Raw genomic sequence first — 27950 nt, forward strand, 5'->3', positions numbered from 1 at the left:
CCGCCGGCCCGCCTACCGCCGGCGGCGCAGCGCCCTCCCCGAGCTATTTTGAAAGTGACCCTGGGCTGCGCGGCCGCGGGGCGGCGGGGAGAGGCGCGGCGGGCGCGACGGGAACCATGACAGAAGATGACCGAGGCGGCGCTGGTGGAGGGCCAGGTCAAGCTGCGGGACGGCAAGAAGGTCGGGGCGCGCGGCGGGCGCGGGGCGGGCGCGGGGCGCGGCGGCCGCTTACGCTCCCTCTGTCCCCGCAGTGGAAGACTAGGTGGCTGGTGCTGCGCAAGCCGTCGCCGGTGGCAGGTGAGCGGGCGCGGGGCGCGGGGCGCGGGCCTGCGGCGGGCGGCGGGCGGCAGGCACCCCGGCCTCCGGGGCCTAGCCCGCCCGGAGCGCGGCCAGCTCGCCCGAAATAGCCAGCGGCGCCGGCCGGGCGGTAACCGGAGAGCGGAGCGCGCCGCCTTGGGGCCTGCTCCTGCCGGGACCCTCCCGTACCCCAGCTTCCCGGGAAGGCTGGTCGGGGCCGGGGCTGGGCGGTGGGGGCCCGCAGGGCAAGGGGGGTGGGCCGCAGCGGTCAGGAGCGCCAGGGCAGGGGTTGCTCTCCCTTCCCCCTGCGGGCAGGGGGAGCACCCCTGGGGAGGCGCCACCCCTGTGCGCCTGGGGGGATTGAGTGGTGTCCCTGAATCCGAATCCAGAGGGGACCCTGCAGGCAGCGTCCACCCAGGGAGCCCTTCCCACCTTGGGTGGCGAGAACAGAGGCTGGGCCTCCAGGTAAGAACAGGGGTGCTTCCACTGGGGAGAAGAGGCAAGGCTAGGTTGTTGGGGGTGGGGGGAGTGACTGGGACTACCCAGCCCCCCTCAGTTGGGTCAGCACCCCCAGAGTGGGAGGAGGCCAGCCGCAAGCCCTGATGGGAACATTTGGCCTCAGCGAGCCATCCTCCTGTATTTGGGGGGCTCGGAGCTCCCGGCCTGCAGCTGTTTCAGGAGACAGGTGTCCTGGCGTTGGCCCAGGCACCCCTGGGTCTGTGTGGGGTGCTGGGTGTGTGAGTGCATACTGCTTCACACGTGTGGGGCTGCCAGAATGCCTTCCGGGGCGCCCAGGGTGTCTGTCATTTCCCAGGAAGGGTTGGGTGGGGGGCGCCCTCCCTGCTCTCTCTCCCAGGTTTCCTCGTTCCCTGGGCCGCGCCTGCTGTCGCCATCCAAGGGCCTACTTTTGGCCGGGGACACACTTGGTGCGTTCCCAGGCCTCAGCTTCCCCTTCCAAGAGGGCCCTGTCGTCTCCCTGGATGGCTCGCTCAGCCACTCAGTTCTTCCTGTCCAGACCCTGCGCCCAGTGCCCCAGGGGCCCGTATCCAGGGTCAGGGCTGACCGACAAGGTGTGGGGCCTGGGGAGACTGAGTGGGCCCTGGAAGGCGGGATTGCAGAGGCACTGGTCAGACCGAGGGCAGGGGGCAGCGGCACAGCCCCCAGTACCACGGAGGAGCCTTGGGCCAGCTGTGGCTGGAGGCAGGGGCTGGCTGCAGGTTTGGGGGTGGGATGGACTGAAGGGTAGCCTCAGAGGTGGTCTTTGTCCCCCCTGCAGCCCCGGGGGGTGGATTTTCTCTCAGTATCAGAGAGAGCTACCTGACCCGTGAGCTCCCTGCTGGACCCCGGGAGCACCTGCTGGCAGAGGGAGGGCCTTTCTGCACTGTGGGGAGTTTGCTGGGGCCCCCGGGATCCAGAATCTGGATCTCTAGGCCTCGGTGGTCATGGAGCCTTTCCTGAGCCTCCCTGTGTGTGCAGGAGCAATAGGAAAGGCAGGCCCCATGCAGAGAGCACCGTAGGAGTAGGAACCTGGGGGGAAGCCCCCGGCAGAGGAACCAGGACTAGGTAGGTTTGAGGGGGTTTGTTGCAAGAGCGAGGGTAGGGCACTCCAGGCAGGGCCTTGCATGAGAACCTGAATGGTGGAAGGGATGGAGGCCAATGCGAGGTAGGCTCCTGCCCCTCTGAGCCCACCTACCATCTCTCGTCCCTAGACCCAGAGTCTTGCCCCGCCCCCCCCACCCCCAGTCCTGGGGCACAAGGACCCGCCTCGCCATTCTTAGGCAGCCTGGTGGGGGCTGTGAGTCCAGCTGATCTCCAACACCAGGGGTCGTACAGACACCCAGGAGCGGGGCCTTGGCACAGGCCCCATGCGGCTGGCAGCCTCTCTAAGGGGGGCATATTCCAAGAGAGCCAGGCACCAGGTGGTGGTGGTGGAGAGAGGCTGTGTCCCATGGGAATGGGCATGATGTCCCAGTCCCAGGCGGGGCAGGGAGCCAGAGGATGGAGTGTGAGCAGTGGCCAGCCTTTCCGTCCTCGTGGAGACCTCCAGGACGTGCGGGGGGCGGGGCTGGGGGTTGGAGCCCCCAGGCTCAGATCTCGGTGTTGCCCACACGCACTGTGTGACCCACACTGGTCCCTGTCAGGCTCGTGCCATGGCACCCGCTGAGGGTGGATGGCAGCCTAGCGGGCAGAGGGCTGAGCCCCCACAGCCTGTGTGCCCCCACTGATGCCTGTGCTCTCGGGGTGGCCTCTCCTCGTGAGCCACATAGCCCTGTATGCGTCCCCTGTGAACAGTGTGAACGTGTTTCCTTCGTGAGTCAGATCCTGAGCAGGGCTGGGCCAGCACTGTGTCCTGCCTCCCGGCTTCAGCCTGGTTAGCAGCCCCCGTCCCCAGCTGCTGCCTCCAGGCTGTCCCTACCCAGCAGAGTCCCCTTGGGCTCTAGCGGCGGGCTCAGCCGAAGGCACTGTGCCAAGGTCACCGACAGGAGGACTGACTCCAGCCGCTGCTGCTCCTGCTGCGTCCGTCCGCCTGCCCGTGTGGGTGTGGATCTCCGTCCCCATCCTGCCGCAGCCTCTCCCCAGGCCCGAGGCCGGAGGTGTGCCTCTCCCCAGCCCGCCCTCCCCCAGGCTCTCAGCCCCTGGCTGCTAGCGGCTTCGAGGGCTCATGACCCCATGGTTATTTTTACATCTGCACACTCCTGTGTCCAGCCGCCTGCGTTTGTGCGTGGTGTCCGGTGGGCCTCTGCGCGCACGTGTCCTGGAGGGACCGGCACAAGCCCCACCCCCGTAGCCCCTCCCCACATGCCCCTGCCAACCCTCCCCGAGAGTCTGGGTCTCTAGGCCTCGGTGGTCATGGAGCCTTTCCTGAGCCTTCCCGTGTGTGCAGGAGCAGTAGGAAAGGCAGGCCCCGTGTGGAGAGCACCATAGGAGTAGGAACCTGGGTGGGGGGAAGCCCCCGGCAGAGGAACCAGGATTAGGTTCCTCTAGGAACCTAGGTCCCCCCCCACCCCCTGTCCCTGTCCACTTTCTTCCCTCTGCCACATCTCCCCTGCTGGGAAGTCCTCCCCACCCCCACCCCCCAGCCTGGCTGTCACCATGGTTACCGCAGGGCCTGGCCCAGCCTAGAGCACCTTTTGCTTGACCAGCCTCTGCTCTGCCCCAGGCTCACCAGGCCCCTGACCTGGCACCGCATGCCACACTCTTCCCCTCCCTCTCCTGCCCGCAAGCCCTTTGGGTTCCTGCCCCTGAGCCTTCACTCTGGCTGTTCCCTCCAGCACAGCACTGATCCCGGTGGGCTGCGTGCTGGTTTCTGGCGTCACTTAGGAGTTTTCTGCATTACGTCCTCTGGGAGGGTCTCGACCCTGCACTCAGGCCCCTGCAGCCCCTGTCATCTCTTTGACCATCTCCCCTCCTGAGTGTCAGCTCTGGGGGGCCTGGACTGTCCCCCGGGTCCCCTGGCTGCTCACGAGGGGGATGATGGGGCAAGGGGCTTCAGAGTGGGCAGTGTGGGGGCTCTGAGGGATCCCAGCAGGGGGTCTTCATGGGAGCCCGTTGGACTGCTCTCGCTCACAGCAGGGCACAGTTGCTGCAGGGCAGGGTGGGCTCAAGGGGGATCCTGGCCCAAGGCTCCCTGCTGGGGGGGCTCTGTGCCTGGTGGTGGAGGGCATTTGCTGGGGTTAGGGCTGTGTTAGCACCTGGCCTGGGCAGAGCAGTGTCCATTCCTCAGACGGAAAGCAGGCTGAGCCTGAGTCTGTGGTCGTGGACGTGATTGGGACAGCGTCAGCCAGTCTCCCACCATGGCACCCGTGCCCTTGGAGGGGCTCAGCAGCCATGGCAGTGGGGTAGGGTGTGTGCATGTATGTGTGCAGATATGTGGGTAAGCACACGTTGTGTGTGTTTGCTGGTGAGTGTGTGTGTGTGTGTGTGTGTCTGCCTGCGTGTGTACCTGTCAGTCGTCGCTGCCTTGGTTTACCTCATTGTCACCATGAGCCCCTCTTTCCCCTGCCCCAGGCCTCCAGCTGGCCGGGCCCAGACCCCCTACAGGTCCTGTGGATGGCCCCGCGTCCTATCTCTGGGGCCACTGTGCAGCCTGGCTGCCCCCTGGTGCCCTCCGGCCGTGAGCTGGGCCCACACGGTCACATGGATGGGAGCCCAATGGGGGCCATTGGAGTGGTGGGTCCGGTGCCCTTCCTGAGCCGCTGGCTGGGAGCCCTCACCACATGACCAGTCTTGTCGGGCTTCCCGGGAGGGGCGAGGCCGTAGGGTGCCCGGTGGAGCTGTCCCTCTGGGGCAGGCTTCGGCATACTGGCCCGTGTGTGTGCAGGGGTACTGTGGCCCAGGAGGGGTGGATGCGGTCTCTCCTGGGCTGGCCCTGCTCTGTCTTGGGCCGGACCTGAGAACTCACATCCTTCCGGTGCCTGTTGGTGAAGCCGCGTGGTGGTGAAGAGCGCTCCCAGGGAAGGGGTTTTAAAAATAGGATCCATTTATTGCCCCAGGGGACGTGGAGGGGAGGGGGTGGGAGCAGCTGCAGTCCCAAGGCCCCCCTGGAGCCCCACACTTGCTGTGCCCAACCTGGCCCCCTCCCCCCCACCTCTTTCCCACCTGTGCTGCTGGGGCTTGGGGGCTCTTAGCGCGAGGTGGATGCCAGCTGCTTTAGCCAAAACCGGGCGGTGACCTGGGTCAGCTTCCCCCAGCGCCCCCCCCCCCCACTCTGGGCAGAAGGTGGGAGAGCGACATAGCCGCCTCCTTCAGCCAATTTTCGAGCAGTGACTTGGAGGATGTGCTAGCGTCCTGGGGCTGCAGAGATCTGACAAAGCCGGAATCCAAACAGATGGAACAGGCGCGTGAGGAGGGCCCCAGGGACGGATGCCGGCTCTCACCACGTGAGGGCGCTGTGGTGGCGGTGGCAGACTCCGCTCTAGGCTGGAACTCGGCAAAGTACCATCCTGAGCCAAATCTGGCCCTCTGCTTTTTTCTGCAATACAGTTTTATTGGAGCGTAGCCGTTCACTCACACATTACTCTGGCTGCTTTCACAGTTAGGTCTCTGGGCCAGATGCTGCATGGCCCATGAGGCCAGAAGCAGTTCTTGTCTGGCTCTTTACGGAAAGCCGCATTGACCCTGCTTGTGGCTCTATTCCTGGGAGCATGACTCCTAGAACAAAGGAGGTGACAGTCTCACTCATCTGACAGATGGTTCCATGCCCTCCCTGTGCTTGAGCAACGGAGGGCCTGCCAGCAAGAACCCACCTTCAGGGCTGCTGGGAGAGGGGATGACTGGGGACGGCAGATAGACTAGGCACCGACTTCTACACAGACAACCCACTGTGCTGGATCCCGGAGCCTGCTGTGGGGAGAGGAGCAGCAAGGGCGGTCGCCATGTCCCAGCATGCGCGGGTGGCCTTACCTGGTGCTCCCTTCTGAGGCTGGCCATCCTGTAGCCCGTGGAGGCTCCCTGTCCTGTAGGGGGGCCCTTCTCATGGCTCTCTCAGTGCCCAGACCTCTGGTGACACAGGTCGGGGACATCTCCATCACGGAACCAGAGCCAGGGGGCAGGCCCAGCTGCGGAGTGTTCTGGGCCAGCCTCTGCCTATGGGCCCGTGCGCTATGCGAGACGTTGCCCTGGAGCCGCTGGGTGGCTTGCTGGGGGCCATACCTTGAGCCTGGGACTCTCCCCCTGCGGGGGGCGCAGGGGCACACAGGGGGGTGCTTAGGGGCGGTGCTGCTAAAGGCCTGTGTCACGTGTCTTGCCCCACTCCCACAGACTGCCTGCTGATGCTGGTCTACAAGGACAAGGCGGAGCGAGCCAAGGGCCTCCGGGAGCGCAGCAGCCTGACGCTGGAGGACATCTGCGGGCTGGAGCCTGGCCTGCCCTACGAGGGCCTGGCCCACACACTGGCCATCCTCTGCCTGTCCCAAGCCGTCATGCTGGGCTTCGAGAGCCGCGACGCCATGTGTGCCTGGGATGCCCGCATCCGCTATGCGCTGGGCGAGGGTGAGTGGGGCCGGGGCGATGCACACGGGGTGAGGACGGGGACCCTCACACACAGACTGCCAGAGCCATGACGTGTGTGCCGAGCGCCTCCCCTGCTGGGGTCTGTGCCTTGGGCTCACGGTCTGGGAGGGGATTTGGGGAGCAGCGGGAGCTGTGGTGCCGTCCAAGCTCCCTGACTCGATCCTGTTAGTTAGAACACGGCCCTTCCCCCGAGGGGCCTCTGTCCCAGCACAGTGACCATCCTCATGCTCCCCTTGGCTGCCCACCCTTTGTCCCCCGAGCCTGGAGCCAGTGTTCCAGGGGGAGCGAGGCCACAGAGACCCTGTCCCACTGCATTGCCCACCAGGGGTGTGGTGCCTTCTGCGCCTGAGCCGTGGAGGCGAGGAGGGCTGGTGCAGGGGTGGCCGGGCTGGGTACAGAGGTGGGGGGTCCCCGGTGAGCTGGGGGAGGAGGAGGGCCTCACGTCAGATGCCTAGGAACACAGCCATCAAGATCAATGATGCTTTAACACGGTCTTTAAAACCCTCAGGATCAACGCACAGAGCCTGTGATGAGCAGAACACCGACATTGACCCTGCCCCAAGCCTGCCCTGCCTTCCCCTGCCCTCCTGACCCACCCCTGCAACCCTAACCAGCCTTGTCTTTATTTAGCCATTTGGTACCCCATTCATCACAGACTTGTGCATTAATTTTTATTTGTTTTAACAAAAAATCATTATAATATCTCTGGCCTCGGCTGCTGCGTGTTTGGGGCCTGAGCCAGGAGCTGCCCGGGGCTCACTGGGGTCGAGTCGGCTTTGTTAGGACAGGGAGGGTGGCCTCTGGACCAGGATCGCGTCTGGTGCTGGGCACGGGGGTGGGATGGCGCTGGCCGGGCTGGGGTGGGGGGCAGCTGGGCCTCTGCTAGCGGTGACGCTCCTCCCCTGCCCCCAGTGCATAGGTTTCATGTGACGGTGGCTCCGGGCACCAAGCTGGAGAGTGGCCCCGCCACCCTTCACCTCTGCAATGATGTCCTCGTGGTGGCCAGGGACATCCCCCCAGCGGTCATGGGCCAATGGAAGTTGTCTGACCTCCGGCGCTATGGGGCCGTGCCCAACGGGTTCATCTTTGAAGGCGGGACCAGGTGTGGGTACTGTAAGTACGTGGGGCCCTGAAACCTGCGGCTTGGAGCCGTGCGCCTCCCCCCGAACCCACCCCCACCCCGCCACACACATCTTGCTGGCATATTGGGGACATGGCGGGCGAGGGTTCTGTGTCTCCAGACCTGGCGCTTAGCCGAGGCCAGACCCTGGCGGCCCCTGTCTGGCCCTGGCTGCTGAGGCTAGGAGGAGGGGTGCCCAGCTCCCTGGAGCCAGGCTGGCCCATAGCAATGCCTGGCCCTGGGTCTGGTCACGGAGCCCTGGGACATTAATGTTCGGACTTAATGAAAAAGAGAAAAAGGGGAAAAGAATGAGCATATCCATCGAGGACATGCCAAGAACACATTTGTGGAGCGAGGATTCCTCGTGGCCACAGCAGCTCCCGTGGTCCTTGAGCCCCAACAGCAGGGGGACGGGGGGAGGACAGGTGCCCTGAGGTGCAGGTGAGGCTGAGGGCCAGGCCCCCCCACGCTGGGGGCCGCGGTGGTGCCCCGGTGAGGAGTGTGTTCCCGAAGTGTGCCTGTGGGCGGGAGCAGGCGGGAGCGGGCTGGAGTAGCAGAGCCCGGTCCTTCTCCCGTGGGGAGCTCGGCCCCTGTGGGGATGCCCACTGCTCGCCAAGTATGGCCCTGTGCATGGCATTGGGGGCAGGAGCCCCCTGCCCTCTCGCTGGAGGAGCCCGGGCCCACCAGTGCTGGCTGCCCAGGGCAGGTGGTGCAGCCCGGTGGCCCTCCAGTGACCTGTCCCATGCCCGGGACGACCTCAGCCGGGTTATTGGGTTGGAGGGGTTTGGGTGGGAGCTATACACCCCTATCTCAGTTTGGCCTGAGACCCCTGCCAGAGGGGGATCCCTTGTGTGAGGGGGCCCTGGAGGCTCTGAGCGGCAGGCCATCTCTCCTCACCTGTGCCCCCTCCATCTAGGGGCACTGATACCCACACTGACAGTCTTCCTGTGGCGGGAAGCCTATCGCAGGAGGGTCCACAGGGCTCTGGGACTTTGGTCCTGCCCAGATCTCCCCAGCAGAGGGACTGCACTGGAGGACATGTTTGTGTTGGCTGGCTGGGCCCCTCCTTCAGCAAAGAGTGGGCAGGGTGGGACAGGCAGATGGGGACCACGTGCCAGTGGGTCCTGCCATGGGAGCCAGCCCTGGGGGGAGCCTGTGGGGCCCTGCCTCCAAGGACCCAAGTCATATGCAGGTGAGGCTCCCGCTCAAGGCAGTGAGACATCTGAATTTTTTGATGGGTTGGGTCCTGGGCTTGGGGGAGGGGAAATGTCTGATGATGCAAAGGCAGGCCGCGGGGGTGGGGTAGTGAGCTGCAGGGTGTTTGTGGGGTGGTGGTCTCCAGCTGTGGGGTGGGCGAACCAGGCCCCAGGATTTCTGAGTTCTGAGCACAGCCGCCCTGGGGGAATATGCGGTGAGACACCAGCCAGAGCCCCGCTCCTGCCAGATGTGCCCTCAGGGCCCCAAGTTCTGGTATCTTTGGTGGGGTCAGCACTCTGGAGTCCAGAGCAGAGGAGGAGAAGGGCATCCAGCCATGTGGGTGGTTGGAACTGGGCCACTGGGCAGTGGATCCGGGGCAGCCCTCCCCCCACCAGATCCCGTCCACATGGGGGCCCTGGAGGAGGGAGAGTGGGGTGCGGACTGCCTGGGGGCAGTGCCGACATGTGCGCCCAGGGAGGCCAGTCAGGGGGCCCCTTGCCCTGGAGACCCTCATATTTGCTGGGCGTGATGTAATAGGGCGTCAGATTGAAAATTCCGCCTCAGCGTGGGGGGGCCCTCTGTGCCCGTGAACGACGGCGGGCATTGGGTGTAGTTGCTGCGAGGGCAGCCGTGACCTCCGAGGCTGCTGGGAGCCCAGAGGGAACCCCTGTGGGGCCTTCCTGGGGCTGCTCCCAGGCGAGCCGGGCCTGCGGGGCTGGAGGCAGGCGCCCGGCACCCCAGTAGGACGCTGACCAGGGATTGGGTATCCCCTGCGGCTCCGAGCTCTCCAGGGGGCAGTCGACCAAGAAGAACACCTGGGGGGTTGGTCCTGCCGGGCTCCGTTGTTCAGAGACAAGTTTGCCAGGGCTCTGCCTGCACACGCTGGGTCAGAGACTGTCACGCGGGGCTACCACACCCCTGCCCATGTGGACAGACCGCCGCCATCAGGACCAGGGCCTCCTGGCAGGGACGTCAGACTCTTGGGGCTGCTGTAGCCAGTGACCACAGACTGGGCCTTAGAACAAGGAAAATGGATTCCTTCACAGTCACGTCCATAGTCAAGGTGTGGGCAGAGGGGCTGCCAGGAGGCTTCTCCTGCCTCTTCCAGCCCCTGGTGGCCCCTGGCGGTCATGGCCTTGTGGCTGTCCACTCCAGTCTCTCTACTGTCACACAGCCATCTCCTGTGTCTTCTCTGTGGGACACAGTTGTGGGATTTAGGACCAGGTGATAACCCAGGATCACGTCTCATTTCAGTTGATTAAAGACCATTGTTTCAAGGAAGGTCACAGTCCCAGGTTTGGGGTGTGACCTGTCTTTGGGGACCACACTGTTCAGCCCACAACATGGGTCACCATGTGAAGGTTTTAGAATTTGGATCCTGATGGGCCTGTGGCCCTGGGAGTGTTTGATCTGGAGGATGGAGAGCTGGGTTGGAATTGTCGGAAGGGCCTGGCCAGTCTGGGGCCTAAGAAATTAGCAGCCCCTCCCTCCCCTGCTACAGTCTCAGCCCGGCCCCTGGGCCCCCAGAACCACACCGTGTGGCGCTTGAGCACAGATAACTCTCCAGAGAGCAGGAAATGGTCCCTGGCCCCCTTTGCCCACCCCGAGTGTCAGGAGGCAGAGGGCTCGGGGCTCTGACAGGTGTGGGGGAGGTATCAGGGTGGGATATGACCAGGATTGTTTGGCGGAGGCCTCTCTGGGCGGGGCCAGGTACGTGGGGGGTCCATGTGGCTCTGGGTCCCTTCCAGGTGGGCATTTCCTCTGTGTGGCCTCCACGTGGACAGTGGCCTGTTCAGAGTCAGATGGGAGTGGGCTTGTTGGCCGGGAGTCCAGGGTCTCCTAGGGTAGCTTGATTCTCTGTCTCTGGGTTGGTGGCAGCCCAGTGTGTGTGGTTAGGGCTTCGGGGCAGGAACAGAGGATGCCACAAGGGGGGCCTGCCCAGAGCCCAGGGAAGGCAGGCCATGGGGAGGGTCATGCCAGCTGAGCCTAAGGGTGAATGGAATTTTCTCAGAGGGGGCCCAGAGGAGGTCTCTGTCCCTTGCATTGACAGGATCTCCTGTCAAGGGCATTTCAAGGGCATTTCTGGGGGCGCCTGGGTGGCTCAGTGGGTTAAAGCCGCTGCTATCGGCTCAGGTCATGATCCCAGCGTCCTGGGATCGAGCCCCGCATCGGGCTCTCTGCTCAGCGGGGAGCCTGCTTCCTCCCTTCTCTCTCTGCCTGCTTCTCTGCCTACTTGTGATCTGTCAAATAAATAAATAAAATCTTCAAGGGCATTTCTGCATCCACATAAGCCAGCTGTATTTACAAGTGATCAGGGTCCTTGGATGCTGAGGACGTCAGCAGGTGGCAGAAAGGTCCCTGAGCCCGTGGTGGAGGTGCGTTGTGATTAGTCGCTCTCAGAAATGTCCCCCCCACCCCAGCCCAGACATCCTGCATGCCGGACCCTCCCCCACTCACTGTGCCCGGCTCTTCGGGGTACTATCCATGGCTTCAGCCTCTTGGGGCACGGTGGGCATTTCTAAATGACCTCTTTTTTTTTTTTTTTTTTTTTAAGAATGTATCTTTTAGGGGCATCTGGGTGGCTCAGTGGGTTAAAGCCTCTGCCTTCAGCTCAGGTCATGATCCCAGGGTCCTGGGATCGAGCCCCGCATCGGGCTCTCTGCTTGGCAGGGAGCCTGCTTCCCCTTCTCTCTCTGCCTGCTTCTCTGCCTACTTGTGATCTCTGTCTGTCAAATAAATAAATAAAATCTTAAAAAAAAAAAAGAATGTATCTTTTAATGTTTTATTGAAATTCAATTCATTTTTTTTTAAAGATTTTATTTATTGAGAGAGAGCTAGAGAGTGGGCGCACAAGCAGGGGGAAGGGCAGAGGGAGAGGGAGAAGCAGGCTTCTGCTGAGCAGGGATCCTGACATGGAGCTCGATCCCAGGACCCTGGGATCATGACCTGAGCCGAAGGCAGATGCATCACCTACTGAGCCCCCAGGCGCTCCTCAGTTTAGTTGTAAACAACTTTTCAAGCGAGTAAGCCAGGAGGAACTCTCTTGCTGTGTGCTTCGAACACTTGCGTTGTCCAGCTCTGCTAAGTACCCTGGCGGGTGGACGTTGTGGTCCGCACACTGGGCGATCTGGATGGAGCTGGCTGAAGCCCTGAGCACAGCAGTGTGTGTCCAGCACAGACGGGTGACTTTCACAGTGTGTGTAGGAACCCCGCTAGGGGTGGCTGAACCAGAGTCTGCGCTGTCTTCCCTGAGTCGCAGGGAGCCATCGAAGGGCTTTGAACGGGAGCATGCCACCCACATGTCTGTGTAGGGCAATGACTTTGGCCCCAGGCTTCAGATGGGATTGAGGTGGGGGGCCTGCAGGGGGCTGTGAGAAAGCTCTGGAGGTGGTCTGAGGCCGAGTCAGTGGCATGTTTGGGTGGGAGGTCACTGGGAACTTCAGGAATGTTTAACTATGGGGTGGTTGAAATGGGGAGAGAGGGACTGCCAGCCTGGGGTGGGCGGGAGAAGGAGGAGTGCTTGCTGGGCAAGAGTCCCAGGAGGGTGGAGCCCCTGCCCTGACGAGGCCTGCTCCTGTGCATTGCCCACGGGGAGGCATCCAGCCCGTGCAAAGGCCCAGTGGCTGGCTCCCTTCCTCTCAGCTGCACGTTAAGGGACACTTATGTTTGGGGTCATTTGATAGGGACGGTTCCAGGTTCCTAAGAGGAGATGCAGTCTGCTCTCTGGGTCCAGACCACTGGGCACTTTGCAGACGGTTTGTGGTTGATCGCACCCCTCTGCTGGGAATTTTCCACATTGGGGTTGGGAGCAGGCCTGGAATCTGTTGGCTCCTTGGAGCTCACTAGGGGTTGGCATCCCAGGCTGGTCCTGGGAGCCCTGAGTGTCCAAGACGATGCCCTGGGCTTCTCCCCTGGGAGGGCTTCACTCTATTCTGTTTCCTTCTGGGCAAAAAGGCCCAAGGGGAAGGCACCGTGTCCCCTAGCCCTCGGGGACAGGCAGTGTGGCCTCCTGTAGGGGGCAGCCTCCTCCCCCATCGCCAAACACAAGACAAGACGTTTGGTCCTTGGACACAGAGTCCCACTCAAGACCGTCAGCTGGCCCCTAGGGAGAGGCAGAGAAATGTAAGATTGCGGGTCTGCCCCGAGGAGCCTCTTGCCTGAGCAGGGAGCACCCAGGTGCCCAGTGTGCCCATTGGGTGAGGGCAGCACGGCTACCGGAGAGGAAGGTGAGTTACTGAGGAGTGGGCTTCTCTAGGCCTTGCAGGGAGCCGGAGAGGGGGAGCATCCCCTCCTCAGGGATGGAGCTCCCCTCCAGCAGCATTCCTACACCCTGCCCAGGATGGGCTTCATCGTGCCACGGTGCCTGAGAGAGGACACAAGAATTGTTTGCTTTGTGTTCACTGTGGCAAAATAGACACGCACAGAATTTACCATGTTAAATGCGGTCAAGAGGCATTAAGTGTGCTCAGTGTCGTGTAGCTGTCCCGCTGCCCTGTCTAGGCTGGCTGATACTCTGTCCCCCGTGGACACTAACCTGTCTGTCCCCTCCCCGGACCCTGACACCCACTGTCTACTTTTCATGTCTGGATCTTACTCCTGTATGTGGCTCGAAGAAGTGGGATCGCATGGTCCCTGTGTCTTCATGGCTGGCTCGTTGCATGGAGCACAGCATCCCCCAGGCTCATCCATGCAGTGGCAGGTGTCAGGATGTCCTCCTTCCTCGAGGCTGAGCTCCATTGCACTGGGCAGATAGATGGACCACTTCGTTTATCTGTCCCTCCATCCGTGGTTGTTGCTGTGGTCATGGGGGTGCAGGCCTCTGCTCGGTGCCTGTTCTCAGTTCCTTCGGACGCACACTGGACGTGGGGTTGCTGGGTCTGCCTGTGATGTTTTGAGGACCCTCCACACTGTTTTCCACGCCGACCCCTCCCACAGCGCACCGGGGTCCGGTTTCCCCACATTCCTGCCAACACCTGTTGTGTTCTGTCGTTTCATTTTCAATCAGTCTTCCTGGGGGTGAGACCATCGGGAGAGCTCGAAAACTTGATTTTGAATGAATGTGTTTCATTGAACTTCGGTCCTGTCTCTCAAAATAAGGGCAGAGAGAAATGAAATTCTGCTCAGCAGATGTTTGCCTCTGTTAGGGAGCCCTGTGCAAAATGATACCAGAGGGTCCCGGTCAGCTGCGTTCTGAACAGAAGTCTAACACAAGGCAGGTTGGTGCTGCCCGGGCAGAGTTTTCTAGAACCTTCTCCACACGGAAGTCCTCCAGATGCTTCCAGGCGCTTTCTCCCCAATGGGACTTCACCATGTACTCTTGGTCTCCATGGAGCTGGGGCACCAAACTCATGCAGAGCTCAGGGCCCTGGAGGTTATCTGGACTAACTGCCACCCACGGAACTGGGCACATCCCATGTTTGACTGGAAGAGCATTTCTTTCTTGGGGTTGTGACTCCTTCTGTGTAGTGAGACATCCTTCACGTTGGAGATATTGTCCTAGGAACTGACTGCACTTATAAAGCCCATGAGGCTTGCCGGCGGCCCCTGAGAACCCAGCAGGTGCTGGCTTCCCGCTCAGCACGGTCTCTCTCCTCCCCATCCTGTTTGCCTGTGTCAGTGATCGCAGGGCAAGAAATACCCCAAACTGGGCAGCTGTGTCTTTGCTGTGACTCTGTGGGTCAGGGATCTCTGCTTCACGGGCGGACGGATCATTCAGGCTGTGGCATTGGTGGGTGGCCTGGCTGGGAGGCGCAGGATGGCCTCAGGCACGGACCCTGCCTGGGGCTGGGGCTTCATAGACAGGGATGGGGGGAGCTGCAGGGGCTGTCTTCACAGTGACTGCATGGTAAAGCATACCCAAGTGCCAGGAACACTTTCTTGGGGAAGGTCCACTCCCCCTGCTTCCCTCTTTCTGCCATACTGAGTGCTGGGCATCCCCTGGGTAGCTGGCCCTGGGTGGGACACTGGGGTCCTAATGCCTCTGAAGTGGTCCCTTGCGTGTACGACGTGGGGCCCGGAAGCCAGGACAGCATGCAGATGAGGGCACATGCCAAGCAGAGGACCACAGGGTGTGACCTAGAGGAGGGGCTCCCTCCAAGCAGCACAGAGGGGATGATCAGGGCTCAGGGTTCAGGAACAGTGATGTCAGGTGAGCAAAGGCTCGATAAGTGAAGGGACATTACAGGTGGCCGAGGGGTGTTGACGGATGGGGGTGGCCGCCTCCTTGGGGGAAGGCTCGGGTGGGCTGATGTACTTCGGGAGCTCCCGGGGTCCCTAGGGCCTGGGCTGGGGGAGTGGAGCCTGCAGAGGCCAGCTGGCGATCAGTGGGCTGTGTGTCCCGGAGGCCTTGCCTCGAGGCTCGAGCAGCCCGACCCTCGGAGCCATGTGCCGTCCCCAGGGAACCTCTGTGGTCAGCTCACTGGCGTGTGTGGGGGCGGCTGCCATGGCCCCAGGCCTTGCCGGCTGCGTCTTGGGAAGCGTGACGCTCAGCAGACGCCTGGTGGAATGCCGTCGGCTCCCCTCTCTTAGTAATGTGGTTTTTTATAGTCGGGGGACTGGTTGTGCCTCGGCCTCTGGCAGCTGACCATCTTGGGATTAGAGGCCCGGCCCTTTGTGGGAGCTGGCAGGCCGGCCCCCTCCTTGGGGTGGGGCAGCAGCCGGGTGGGACGCTGTGGGCCGGCCTTCTCCTGGACTGCCCTCCAGCCCCGGGCCCAGGCACCAGCTCACAGCGGGCAAGCCCTGGCTTGGAGGCCTGTCCATCTGGCTGGAAGCTCTTTGGTGCCTGGATGTTTCCAGATGGCCTGCTGGCCAGGCTGGAGTCCCTCTTGGCCCCCTCCGGGCCTTAGTGTACTCATCTCTAAGTGGGCTTGTCACCTGCTTTCAGGGGGCTTTGAAACGATGGAGCTCCAACAAGCAGAGGGAGCTCTGCTTGGAGGGATTGGAGCGCCCCAATCCCTGGCGGGGGGCATTGCCTCGTGTGGGGGGCTGGCCCAAGTCCCCAGAATCCCGGGAAGACTGGTGGTGACCGTGGCTAGCAGCCAAGGTTTAACTGGGAAACGTTCCCCTTCCCTCCACTGTCTGCCTGCAGGGGCGCCCTGGGACCTGGCCTTCCGGAACAAGCATGCCTTTCTTTGGGCGTTGGGTGGAGGGCAGGGCGCAGAGGGATTCTTGTCTGGTGACGGCAGCTGTGTGTCCAGTCCCATGTGGCTTGGTGTCCCCATTCACTGGGCGGGTGGTGAGGGATTTCATTCACGCTGGCGGGGCCGCAGCCGGGCTGTGCTGACTCACGCGGCCTGCCCTTTGCTGGCTCGGGCCCCCGTGGGCAGGACCTCGGCCTCCACCCGCACACCGTGGGCCTGGGTCCCCTCTGAAAATACACCTAGGAGGGGGCCCGTGCAGAGGGCACGGTGTGTCGCTGACCATGGCAGAGCCGGCTGCCTCGTGTGTGGGGCAGGCCCACCTCACGCAGACTCTGACCCTCAGAGCAGCCCCGGGTCAGGAGACCAGGTCGGGGGGCAGCTATTGAGGTTGGGGGGCACCTCTTGAGGTCAGGGTCCTCCAGCTGCTTTCTGGCATGTGAACCCTACTCTAGGGCAGCCTGTCCCTTGCCCCTCTGATAAGCCAGGACACCCTCACAGGAATCTTCCTGTGGCCATGTCCTCCCGGGGCACCCCCGGCGCTCTGTCCTGGCTGGTGGACCCAGGACTTGGGACAAGAAGGATGGGATGCGCTCTCCTGGCACTGTCCTGGAACGCAGCATGGTGGCCACGGCTGGGCTGGGGCACACAGGCCCGGAATGGCCAGGTGTGCGCCCCGGCTGCCTAGATAAGATGTGTGGGCCTAGAGGATGGAGTGGGGCTTACCAGGGCCGGGCAGGGGCTCATCGGGTGCCCAGGGGATACTCCCCGCCACCCCCACCCCTGTGTATGTGGTCCCTGCCTTCTGCATCCTGGTGTCCCCGGGGGCCCATCCTGCAGGGGTCCCGACCCACCCGTGTGGGGCCGGGCGACACCAGAGTCTGTCTTCCCTCTGCAGGGGCCGGAGTGTTCTTCCTGTCCTCTGCCGAGGGTGAACAGATCAGCTTCCTGTTCGACTGCATTGTCCGTGGCATCTCCCCAACCAAGGGGCCCTTTGGGCTGAGGCCAGTCCTCCCAGGTGTGTGTGTGGGAGCATGGCTGGCAGGTGGGGTCTCAAGGGCGGGTGGGAGTGAGATTGCCCTGAGCTCGCCTGCTCTTACCCACCCCCTTCCCAAGTTGTGGGTGGGGCACGTTCTCCAGGAGCCCTGGGCCAGGATGGAGCCGGATGCTGGAGGGCCAGGCTAGCCCAGGGATGTGGGGCTGCGAGCAGGGCTAGACCACCGAGGTCCCAGCCCCTTTCTCCCACTGGAGGAAGGTCTGCCCTCCCCTCGGGGACAGTCCCGGGGGGACAAAGGCTGATTCTCATCACCTCTGAGGCCCACGGGGTGGGTGGTACCTGGGATCGCTTGTCACCTTGTCCGGGTGGGAGAGACCATGGCCTGTGGCCACGCGGTCAATGAGCTCACATCTGTGGCCTCCTTGCATGGGCATCACAGTGTGGGCCATTCAGGCCACCTGGGGAGGACAGAGGGGAGTGACCAGCCAGGTCCCCCTCCCCCCACACAGCCCTGGGACAGGCTGGGGAGGAGGCTCCCAGGACCAGAGCCTGCGGTCAGGGCTCCGCGAGACAGTGTGGCGGCGCCCTCTGCTGGCACCCTCCTGCCTTGCAGACACAGGCACCGCGTAGACAGCAGGGTGTGGGCGGGACCGTGAGGCCAGTGGTGTGGACCGGTGTGGACGGGCCTGGCTGGCATTGCGTCTAGGCCCTGTGCTCATCCTGACATGTGGCCTCCACTGGGTTAGGGTCACGCTCCAGGCCTTCTGGGGTCTTGCGTTCACCCCCTGCTCAGTCGGACCCGCGTGGACACCAAGGGCCGGAGAGTCAGGCTACCCTAGGCAGACGGTTGGGAGGGGAGAAGGGAGAGTTCCGAGGTCTGCCCTGCCCTGAGCACAGCCCCTTGCGCTCCCGTCTGGGCCCCACCACGGTCGGGGTGCACTCTCTCTGCACCCTCACTTTACAGATGTGGACAAAGGCTCAGGGCATTCGTCCAGCGCCGGCGTCTCGCTGCCCCGTCGGCTGCCAGACGGGAAGTGGTCTGGAGGACACGACCGCGTCCCCACCCTGGGCCTCACCTGCCGGCTTTGGGGCACAGGGCATGGGCTCATTGGCCGTGGCCGAGGGGCCTGGAGGTGGCAGGCGCCCTGAGATTGGTGTCCCGTGGCTGGCATGCAGGCGTGGGGAGGAGCTGGGACTCCTGGGGGGTCCCCCGTGGCCCTGCAGTGGCCTCGAAGCATGCTCAGCACACGTGTGGCCCCGGAGGTGCGGGACTCTGAGGCCGGGGCTCTGGGGTCGGGAACTGAGGCCGCGTCTCTGCTGACTGTCCTCTTTGCCGCAGACCCGAGCCCCGGGGGACCCGCCACCGCTGAGGAACGCGTGGCCCAGGAGGCCCTGGAAGCCCTGAAGCTGGAGAAGCGGCTCAGCCTCCTCTCCCACGGGGTCCGGCCAGGCAGCGGAGGTAGGCGGCCTGGGCGGGAGCGGGCGGGTGGGGGGTGGCGGGGTAGGGGCGGGGCCTCGGAAGGGGCGGGGCTGCCGCCATGGGGAAGGCCTGGGCTCCTGTGCTTTTGCGCATTCGTTCCCTTTCTGCCTACTCATTCGTTCATTCTCCCCTCTGCTCACTCATTCATTCATTCCCCTCTGCTCATCATTCATTCCCCTGTGCTCATTCATTCATTCATTCATTCTCCTCTACTTACTCATTCATTCCTTGGCCTTTGCTCATTCATTCTCCTTCTGCTCATTCATCCTCCCTGCTCACTCATTCATTCATTGCCTACCCCTGCTCGCTCATTCCGCCCTCCCCCCACTCATTCGTCCCCTCACGGGTGATGCCACACACACGGAGCACTGGCCTTGGTCCTGACCGGAGGCACTGCACTTCTAGAGAGCAGGGAGGGCTGGTGTGAATTCTTGCTGCCCATGCCTGGGTCCAGCCACAGCCTCTTGTGGTCGAGCTTTACTGTTCGTGCCCAGCTGACAGGCCCCTTCTTGGCAGCCTGCGACTCTCAGTTTGCTGCAAAACAGACAGAAGGGGCTGTGGCCATGTGAGGGGCCTGGCTGGGGATGGGGGTGGGGAGCTGCCCTGTGGGGCCTGTCCGTCCTCTCTGACTGCTGCCAGTCTCCGGGGGGCACTGGGAGCACGGTGGCCTGCCCCTAGAGCAGGGAGCCTCGATTTGCATCAAGTGGCAACCTTCCGGGGGCTCACATCTGATTCCCAGAGGGCAGTGGCCAAGGAGGCTGGAGGGAGAGCATGGATTCCAGAGGGGGCTGGAGGGGTGAAGGACTGGTATTCGACAAGGAGCCGGAACTTGCTGAGCTGGCTTGTGCACCAGCCTCCAGGCAGTGGGGGAGCCTGGGTAGGGGGCAGGGTGGGCCCTTGGCTGATGTTGCCCGCAGCACCCCCGAACCTGCTCCCGGCCCCCAGAGCAGCACCCACACCCCCAATCTCCCTGCGCTCTGTCTCAGGGGATGACCGCAGCCTGTCCAGCTCATCCTCGGAGGCCAGCCACTCGGACGTCAGTGCCGGCAGCCGACTCACAGCATGGCCAGAGCCGTCCTTGTCCTCGGCCAGCACGTCGCAGGAGGGCCCGGGGCTGGCGGCTGCCCAGGTGTCTGGAGAGGCTGTGCCGGGCACCTCCAGGCAGCCCCCTAAGCCGCTGCGGCCCCGGCAGCTGCAGGAAGTCGGCCGCCAGAGCTCCTCGGACAGCGGCATCGCCACAGGCAGCCACTCCTCCTACTCAGGCAGCTTCTCGTCCTGTGCCGGCAGCAGCCTGGATGTGTGGCGCACGGGGGACGAGTTTGGGTCCTTGCTCAGCCTGCCGCCGATGGCCGGGGTGCCCGAGCCCAGCCTGTGCGCCTGCCCGCCAGGGACAGCTGAGTACCAAGTGCCTACGGCCCAGCGGCACCATTATGACACGCCGCGCAGCCTGCGCCAGGCCCCCAGGGACCAGAGCCCGGCCGCGCAGGGTGGCCCCGACGACGCTGGGGCCGGGGACTCGGGGGGCCAGATGTCCACAGGGTGTCCCTCTGGCTGGCTGGGCACGAGGCGGCGGGGACAGGCAACGGAGGCCCCGGGCTGTGAGGCCCCTGGCGAGGGCTGGGAAGCAGGCAGCCCCCATGCTGGACACCCTCCGGCTTTCTTTTCCACCTGTCCAGTCTGTGGAGGACTCAAGGTAAACTCCCCTCCCTGAGAGCCGCAACCCAGGCCCGCTGCTGTGGGGGCTGCATTTTGTCCCTCCTGGCAGAATGAAGGGGAGGGGGTACCCTTTGTGTTGTCGTGAAGCCTGCGACTGTGGGCATGGTGGCGGCACAGTGGGGAGGGCCTGGAGGGAGGGTTGACACCCCCAGAGCCTGCCCTCTGGGGAGCGGAGCCTGCAGAGAGGGCTCCCGGGACTTGGAGAGGCCCAGTGGCCTGCAGCTGCAAATGCATTCTGGGAAGTGGGACACTCCGGGTGGCGCCGGCTGGGCGCTCCTGGCATCCCAAAGCCCGAGTGAGGAGCAGGTGCTAGAGACACAGGCAGCGCTGTGTCCTGGCCGGCTTGTGCCACGCCCTGGGAGTGAGTGGGGTTGGGAGGCCCCTCACTGGCCATGGCTGCTGCCTCCCTGTCCTGTTCACTGCCTACCCAGGGGACCGCCGTGCTTGACCTCTTGGATCCGTGCCCTCTGTTGTGCATAGGCATGCAGCATGGGACGTGTGGCACAAGGCATGCAGGACGAGATTTGCCTGTCTTCCCTGTGTCTCCTCTGGGAAGCAGCACCACAGGGGCCCATCTTACAGGGGAGGAAACTGAGGCTCAGGGAGTGCAGGGACTTGTCGGATCTGGGTCTCCTGGCGTGTGGACTGTCATGGCTCACCCACCAGCCTGTTCTCACACCTGCAGGCTTCCGGGCCAGGGGCAGGTGGGGAGGGCCTGGCTGCAGCCCCCGCGGAGCAGGGAGCAAGGTGGTGATGTCCTTACAGTGGCCAGCCCATGGTGTCAGCTTGCCAGGAAGCCCCACAAAGGCTCCGGGACCCTCAGCTCGCTCCCCCACCCATCCTCCTGGCTGAGGCTCATGGTGGGGACCAGAGGAGGCCAGGGTTCCCAGGGCCCGTTCACGTGCATTTGGAGGGCATGTGGGTGGCCCAGGGGTGCAGCAGCTTCTGGCGCCCTCCATGGTCTGTCTGCATGGGGTGCAGCTGCCTGGCCTGGTTTTGTCCCTTCGTTCTGCGGCTTTGTGCCCATGTAGTTCCGGACGCGGGCTGACGCCGTCCTGCACTGTCTGCCTTCAGCCCCCGGCTGCGGGGCAAGCCGCTCATCTGTAAAGATTTGGCTTTGTACCTTTACTGTCGGCTGAAGACCTTTGTTGCTCTCTGACGTTTCTAAAAACCTGACACTGTTTGTAATACATTCTTAGACTGGAAATAAACTGTTCTTTTCTTACCGTCTTGTCCTTTTCCATTTGCCAGCTCCTCCCCCTCCCACCCAGGCCCTCTCAGTGGGGCCTTTGACTGTCTCCAAAATCTGGGGGCCCAATCCCCCCAGCCTGTGGGTCTCGGGGGCAGCCTGGGGCCTCTCCTGGGTAGGCTGCCTTCAGCCAGAGTGCCCTGGAGGCCTGAGAAAGGAGAGTCAGCACTTGGCGGCCAACGGGGCCTGTGTGTGTGATGCGTGTGCACTCACATGTGATGTGTGCACGCGTGAGCATTCATTTGCATGTATGTGCACTGTGCACGGGGTGTGTAACGTTTGTGCATGTGTCTGTAGTGTGTACACAGGCTGTGTACATTTGCATATATGTGCGTGCACGGTGTTCACGTGCGGGTCTGATGTGGAATGTGTGCACATGTGTGTGCATGTGGTGCGTGCACAGGAATGTGCATCTGTGCACACGCATATGTTTGTGTGCGGCATGTGTGCATTGCACGTGTGACGTCGGTGTGCAGGAATGCATGCGTGCGTGCCTGTGCACATGTGGTGTTTGTGTGCACGAATGTACACGTGTGTGCCTGTGCACATGTGTGCTCTGTCTGGTGCGTGCACTGTGTGTGGCATGTCCCCTTTTCAGTGGAGACCACGGTGAGGTCCCTGGTGGTCACTTGGTCTCAGGCAGGGGGCTCCCTGTGTCCAAGTGATGCCAGGGGGCATCCTGCTCTGAGCCTGGAGCCCCCACGCCCTCCCATCTCCCCTCTTTGGGTGGCAGAGCTCCCACCTCACGTTTCCTGAACATCCCAGGGGCCACGCCCCGCCCTGTCCCGCCCATTTTCACCCTTGCCCATTACCCTGCTGGAGAAGCCAGCTCTGCACCGCTCCCAGAGTTGGGAGCTCTGAGTGGGGTTCCTGTGTCCTGCAGTGTGAGGAAAGCCAGGCTTCGGGGGCTGAGCCACACCCACCCTGCCAGCTGGGTGACCTTGGGCAAGTTACTACACCTCTTTGAGCCTCTGTTTCCTCTTGCTTAGATGGGGACAGCAGTCCCTACCTCTCTGGGCACACGGAGAGGGTCTAACGAGGTGGCAGAGGCACGTGGGCGGTAGATGTCTATTCATGGGAGCCATCATCAGACCCACTCTTGTCACCTCCGCCCCGAGGCGCCTCAGCCAGTCTGGGTGCTAAGGAAATAAGGCTGTGAGCTGCCAGGGCCACAAGATGGGGGGCGGGGGTGGCGTCTGCTGCTGCTGGGGTCCCTTGTTGTCCGGGCTCGGTCCTGCTGCACTCACAGGGGTTCCCGGCCTCAGACAGCCGGGGGGTGGGCAGGCGTCTGCGACCAGAGCCCGTTGAGGCCCCAGAGGCTGCTTTGCCCCCTCCCTACCGTGAGAAGCCGGTGGGGGAGGTGGCCAGCGCCAGGCATCCTGTGGACCCCTGCCCCTGGTGGGCATCCTGGCCGTGGACTCCGTCTCCTCGACTGAGGTGGACCCCTAGCACTTCAGGGAAAGTCCGTCTGAGGGTGAGGCAGTGGGGACGGGCTGTGGGCCACCTGGGTAGGGACTCAGGCACAGCTGGAGCTGGTCTTGGCTGGAGGTGTAGCTGTGCCACTGGGCTGGTTGGGGCTGGGCTACCATGTGAAGTCCTCAGCCAGAGGAGGGAAGGGGCCACGGGAATGGCCACTGACCAGTGTGGCCCTCTGGGGGTGTTGGTGGCCAAGGTGCCTTGTGGGATGGAGTGACTCTGGAGAAGGAGGGCCCGGCCCTCCACAGCTATCCCTGCACCCCAGCATAGCTCTGAGGATGGGGTCTGGGGCCCAGGGGCCTTGCCTGGTGGGGCTGGGTAGCTCCGGAATGGGCAAAACCGTGCTGGGAGTCCTCTCTTCTCATCTCCCCAGAGCGTGTGCAGCCCAATTCCCCAGAACTGGGGGTCAGGGGTCCTGGCCCCCAGCAAGGGGCTAGGGTAGATCTGAATCTCACTGGTGCTCAGTGCTGGGTTTGAGGCTGCGCCTGCAGGACTGGCCCCCGGAAGCAGGTGCAGTCTGGGGGGCCCGTGGGTGGTGAGGAATGGATCTGTGGCTCCTGGTGGGCGCTGAACTCCTGTCACAGGGTTGGAGGTCAGACACGCACTGCCGAAGTCCCAGGCCCTCACAAGGGCTCCTTAGCGCTAGGTGACCGTGAGACCAGCTCAGCATGCCCAGGACTGTCCCTTGAGCCTGGCCCAGGGCCAGGGTTGGGGTACTTTGACTCTAGTCTGTGGCATCCAGCTAGGTTCCCCGGGGCGGGTTTGGGGTTTCTGCACGCCCAGTCCAGTTCCCAGTTCTCCCCGAGGTGCTGCTACTGGGCTGGGATCCCCACACTGAGGGTGGATGCCGGGTCCTCTCCCCTCACTCGCCCTGGGCCCGTCCCTCGAGGGCTTTGGGAGGTCAAGGCCCAGGCTCAGTGACCATGCCAGCCATGGGCTACTGTCCCTCTCCCTGGTCAGACCCTGCCCTCAGCCCTGAGGCCACCAGGGCCCCTCCCTCCTGTGCATCCCTCCGCATGTGCCATCAGGCACCACCAAGAGGCCGTTCTGAGTTCAGGGGACTCGGCTGGTCCCTCTGGCCTCTGTGGGCCCCTCCGCGGGCGCTGCTGGGGGAGGGGTTGTGGGGCCCCAGGAGTTCCTTCTTCAGCCTCTGCGCTCCTGGGGGCCACACCCCCTGCCATGTAGCCACAGACAGAGGCCAGGGGCCAGCGCTGCCAAGCCCTCTCCCCAGAAGGGGCCCAGCGGGAGTCAGGGCTGGTGGGCCAGCTGGAGTCCTGGGACATGTGGATAAGGGGCACCTGGGAGATGAGGTGGCCGGGCCCCCAGTGATCTGGTCACACCTGGGCCAGCATCCTCGTTGTCAAGCTGGGATGGGAGGAGCGGGAGCCGGATGGACAGACTGACGCCTGTTCTCTTTGGTCTAGGGAGCAGTGGCCTCACCCCCCGGCCTTCTGATGATGCATTCAGGTAGGCCTCAGCTCTAGGACCAACTCTGCTGGGGCCTCGGGACAAAGGAAGTAGGGGGACGTAGTGGCTGCCTTCACAGCCCAGTGGGAAGCTCTCCACCACTCAGGCCGGCAGGTGCTAAGGGACAGTGGGAGGCAGTGGACAGAGGGTGATACGGGCGGTGAAGGGGGAAAGTGCACAGCTGGGAGGAGCCCTGGCCAGAGTGGGGCGGGCCCAGGCAGGGAGTGGAAGACAGGTGTGGCCAGCTTGCCCAGAGGAGTGTGTGGATGGAGTGGGTAGGGTGGGGTTGCCTGGGAGGCTCAGCCTTCAGGAGGGAGCCCTGTCCTTGGGGTGAGGGGTCCTAGTGATGGGCAGGGAGTGAGGGGAAGGCTCGGGGTCTCCAAGGCCCAGTTAGAAGGTGAGGGCTGGGCTGAAGCTGGTTGTCACCCAGGGGAAGGCCTGGAAGGCGGGTGGGGGGAGCTGAAGTTTGGGGAAGATTGGCCTCAGGCAAGGTGGGGGTGGGGGTAGCTGGAGGTCGGGGTCAGCTCTGTGCCTTATCTTCCTGGTGGAGCCTCTGGGCTGGGGGTGGGGGTGTCCTAATGAGCTTAGATTCTCCATCCTTCTTTAGAGACCTGACACCTGTTGGGGCCGGACCCTGCAGGCTGACCCTGAGTGGACCTTTGGGGACAGGAGGGATGGGCAGGGCTGGTGGCAAGCAGGGTCCATAGGAATGGCCCACACCAACTGGCCTTGGGGTTCCCTGGGTTGGGATAGGGCCCCGAGGACCACCCCTGACAATGCTATTCCCTGACATTCACTCCCAGACGGTCCTAGACACATCCTCCTGCTGTCCACCCGCCTCCCCGTAGGGCCCTGGGGATGTCTTTGACCTTGACATGTGGGGGTGGGGCATCAGGACCTGCTGGGGGACACAGCACTTCCTACTGAGGTCAGGGGCTGGGGGATGTGGGGCTCAAGCCTGGTGGGCACAGAGCAGCCTTCCTGTGTGGCCAAGGGCAGTGCCAGGCTTTGGGCCGTCCAGAACACTCTGCCCCTCTCCTGCCTTCTCCTCCCCCACCACTGACAACTGTGGACCAGGCAAGACGTGGGTCCAACCTAAAACTAGCTGCTGCGTCCTGGGGACGTGTCCACGTGACTTTGAGCCAAGGACCCCTACTTGGCTTTGAGAGGCCTCTGTGCAGAGGCCTGGCTTCCTTCCTGGTCTCAGCTCAGACCCCATTTCAGCCCTTGCAGAGCTCCACCTAGGCCTCTACCTCTCACCCACCATTCCATCTTGTCTTCTATCCCTTGGCACACACCTCCTTCTCCAGGCAGCCTGCCCTGGTTTTCCCTGCTCTCTCTGGTCTACGTGCTCCCCTGGGTGCTTCACCTTGTGGGAAGAGGATCCGCACCTGCCCCTCTGTGTGCCAGTGTCCCCTCCAGGCCAATCGAGAGAGAGTCCCCCACTGTTGGGGCAGGCTGGAGCGCTGCGGGTCCTCCTCATCTAGGACCCGTCCTGGCTCTGAGTCTCTGGGACCCCCGCCCCTGTGTGCAGGCCTCCCCTGGCGTCTGGGAGCCCTCGGGCATCAGTGTTCCATATTTTATATCAGTAAAGTGGGCATGGCCTCCTGAGGGGGTCCCATCATGCAGGGACCATGCACTGCAAGGAGGTGGGGGGTGTCTCTCAGGGCCGCCAGGCAGGGAGGGGACAGGAATCCTGTGACTTGCTTTGGTTCATGGAGTCAGGTGGGGGCACCCACACACCCACATGGCCGGGCCCAATATGGCTCTGTGGGCCGGTGTCTGTTCCTCGCTGAGCTCAGGGCCTCTGTGGCCTTCCTGTCCCTGCTGGGAGCAAGCCCGCAGTCCTGTGCCTCCCACCCCTGGCCTTGCTGGGGCAGCTAAAGCACATGAGGGTGACAGGCACCCAAGCAGGTGTGGACCTTCAGAGGGTACCTTGGGGCAGCAGGTGTCGTGTGAGGGGACAGGGCACTGAGCGAGATGGTGGCTGCCCTCTGAAGTCCCCAGCCCTGGCCTTGGCTCTGTCGACCCGTGAGCAGACCGCTCAGGGGTTGCAGAATGACATTTGCTGCTAGGAAATCGGGGATGTGCCTGGGACCATCCTGGAGGAGGTGTTCCTGTGGATGGAGGTGTGGGCCTGCGGGGGAGGGGCTTTCTGTGGAGGCTCACTTGTCCAGAGAGGGTCCCTGAAGCCTGGAGCCGGGGTGGGGGTGAGTGGTGACACAGGGGGCCAGCCATCGGTGTTGAGGGCGGGCGGCAGGGGCTGAAGTGAGAGCAGTGTGGTCACTGGACTGTAGCAGGCCACAGGGCATCCACGGGAGCGGCTCAGCTGTGAACTGACCACTATATGGGGAGAGGAGCACCCCCTTCTAGAAGCTCCTGGTGAAGGGAGGCACAGGGTCTCAGGAAGGGCAGGGCTGGGCTGGCAGAACCGGAGAGCCGGGGACCTCGGATGGGGTGCTAGAGCAGGTGGGCATGGAGCTCTCTGCCCCTGGAGACTCACTGTCTTCCCCCTACAGGAGCCCCAGGGCCCGAGAGACCGTGCAGCGAGGCATCCCCCTATGTGAACGTCCCCGTCAGCCCCTCCCCCAAAGCGCAGCTGCAGTACCTGGGCCTGGAGCTCCAGGGGGCCAGCGCCGGGATCAGAGGTGGGTCCCCATGTCGGGGCTGCAGGCCTTGTCAGTGGAGGGGGGCTCCTCCTCCTGGGCCCCCCACCGGTCCAGATTCTTACTGAGCCGTGTCCCTGAGGGTGTGGCCCCTCCTTCCCCCCAGCTCTGCAATACCGCTACCAAGCTCCAGTCCTGGGTCCCATCCCCTCTTCCAGGCTGAGGCCTCTGCGGGGGGGGTGGTGGTGCAGAGGGGCCATGTTGGGGTGTGGGGGGCGGCCAACCAGCTCACCCGGGCTGCTTTCAGGGGCTGGTGCATCCCGCTACGCACAGATTGACATTGTGGCCACCGAGGCGGCCCACAGGGCGGGGGCCCGGCACGCACAGACCCGGGAGGAGAGGCTGCCGGAGCTGGACCAGAGAAGGAAGGGGACCCCGAGGTGAGGACAGTGCCCCCGCCAGGATGGGGCAGCTCAGCCAGCTGGCCTCGCTGTGGCTGCCCACAGTCCAGGAGCACCAAGGAGCCCATCATCTTTGCAGCACCCCCAATGGCCTGGGGCCTGTGAGCGCAGCCTCCTGGCTGCAAGGTGGCCACGGCTGGTCCCCACACCTTCCCCGCTCCACTGGTCACTGGTGCCCTGACCTGACCCTTCCATCGTCCTCCATGAGTCACCCTGGGCCTCCGGCACCCAGGGGAGTGGGGGCAGGCGTCCAGGTGTCAGGCAGCTCTCAGTTCGTCCCGAGACAGAGCAATGTCTCGGCTGCAGTGGCCCCGAGGGGACCGGAGAGCAGCACGCACGGCTCTGGGATGCAAAGCACCCTCCCCTTCCCTGGAGGTCGTGGCCTCCAGACTGAGGCCAGGCCTGCCATTGGGAACACACAGTCCCTAACCACAGCAGGGCCGGACCAGACGCCACCCCCGCCGAGCGTCCTGCAGCTGCCTCCCTCTGTCCCACACCCGGGTCACTGCTGCCCTCGGCCTGGGGACTGTGCCGTCCATGAGCCCTGGGGGTAGCGGGACTGTCCCCCTTCAGTGCGGTCAGGCTGCTGGTACGGCCCGCACATGCGTTTACTCGACTGTGTTGTTTCTTAGGACCCATTATCGTTAGATGTATAGTTTAAAATTGTTAACGTTCTATTTATAACATGCACATTATTTTCCTGAAGGATGAGGTGCTTTCTCTTCCTTGGGCTGTG

General features: G+C 63.4%; 1 protein-coding gene across 2 annotated transcripts; it reads left to right on the forward strand.

Annotated features, from left to right (window-relative positions):
- The first annotated feature begins 40 nt into the window (after positions 1-40).
- DOK7 (docking protein 7) lies at positions 41-27917 on the forward strand. 2 transcript variants are annotated; one of them, XM_080797119.1, is made up of 10 exons: positions 41-180; positions 252-297; positions 6058-6288; positions 7222-7422; positions 16661-16780; positions 18099-18218; positions 19226-19932; positions 24105-24147; positions 26667-26795; positions 27061-27917. In XM_080797119.1, exons 1-10 carry the CDS (start codon positions 127-129, stop codon positions 27195-27197), a joined length of 1788 nt encoding a protein of 595 aa, XP_080653245.1. In that variant the 5' UTR covers positions 41-126; the 3' UTR covers positions 27198-27917. The 2 variants fall into 2 exon arrangements, with proteins under 2 accessions (XP_080653245.1, XP_080653246.1); XM_080797120.1 differs by lacking the exons at positions 24105-24147; positions 26667-26795; positions 27061-27917 and having other exon boundaries at positions 76-156; positions 19226-21181.
- Positions 27918-27950: the final 33 nt, after the last annotated feature.

Source organism: Martes martes (genome assembly GCF_963455335.1).
Source record: "Martes martes genome assembly, chromosome: 2".
Lineage (NCBI taxonomy): Eukaryota > Metazoa > Chordata > Mammalia > Carnivora > Mustelidae > Martes > Martes martes.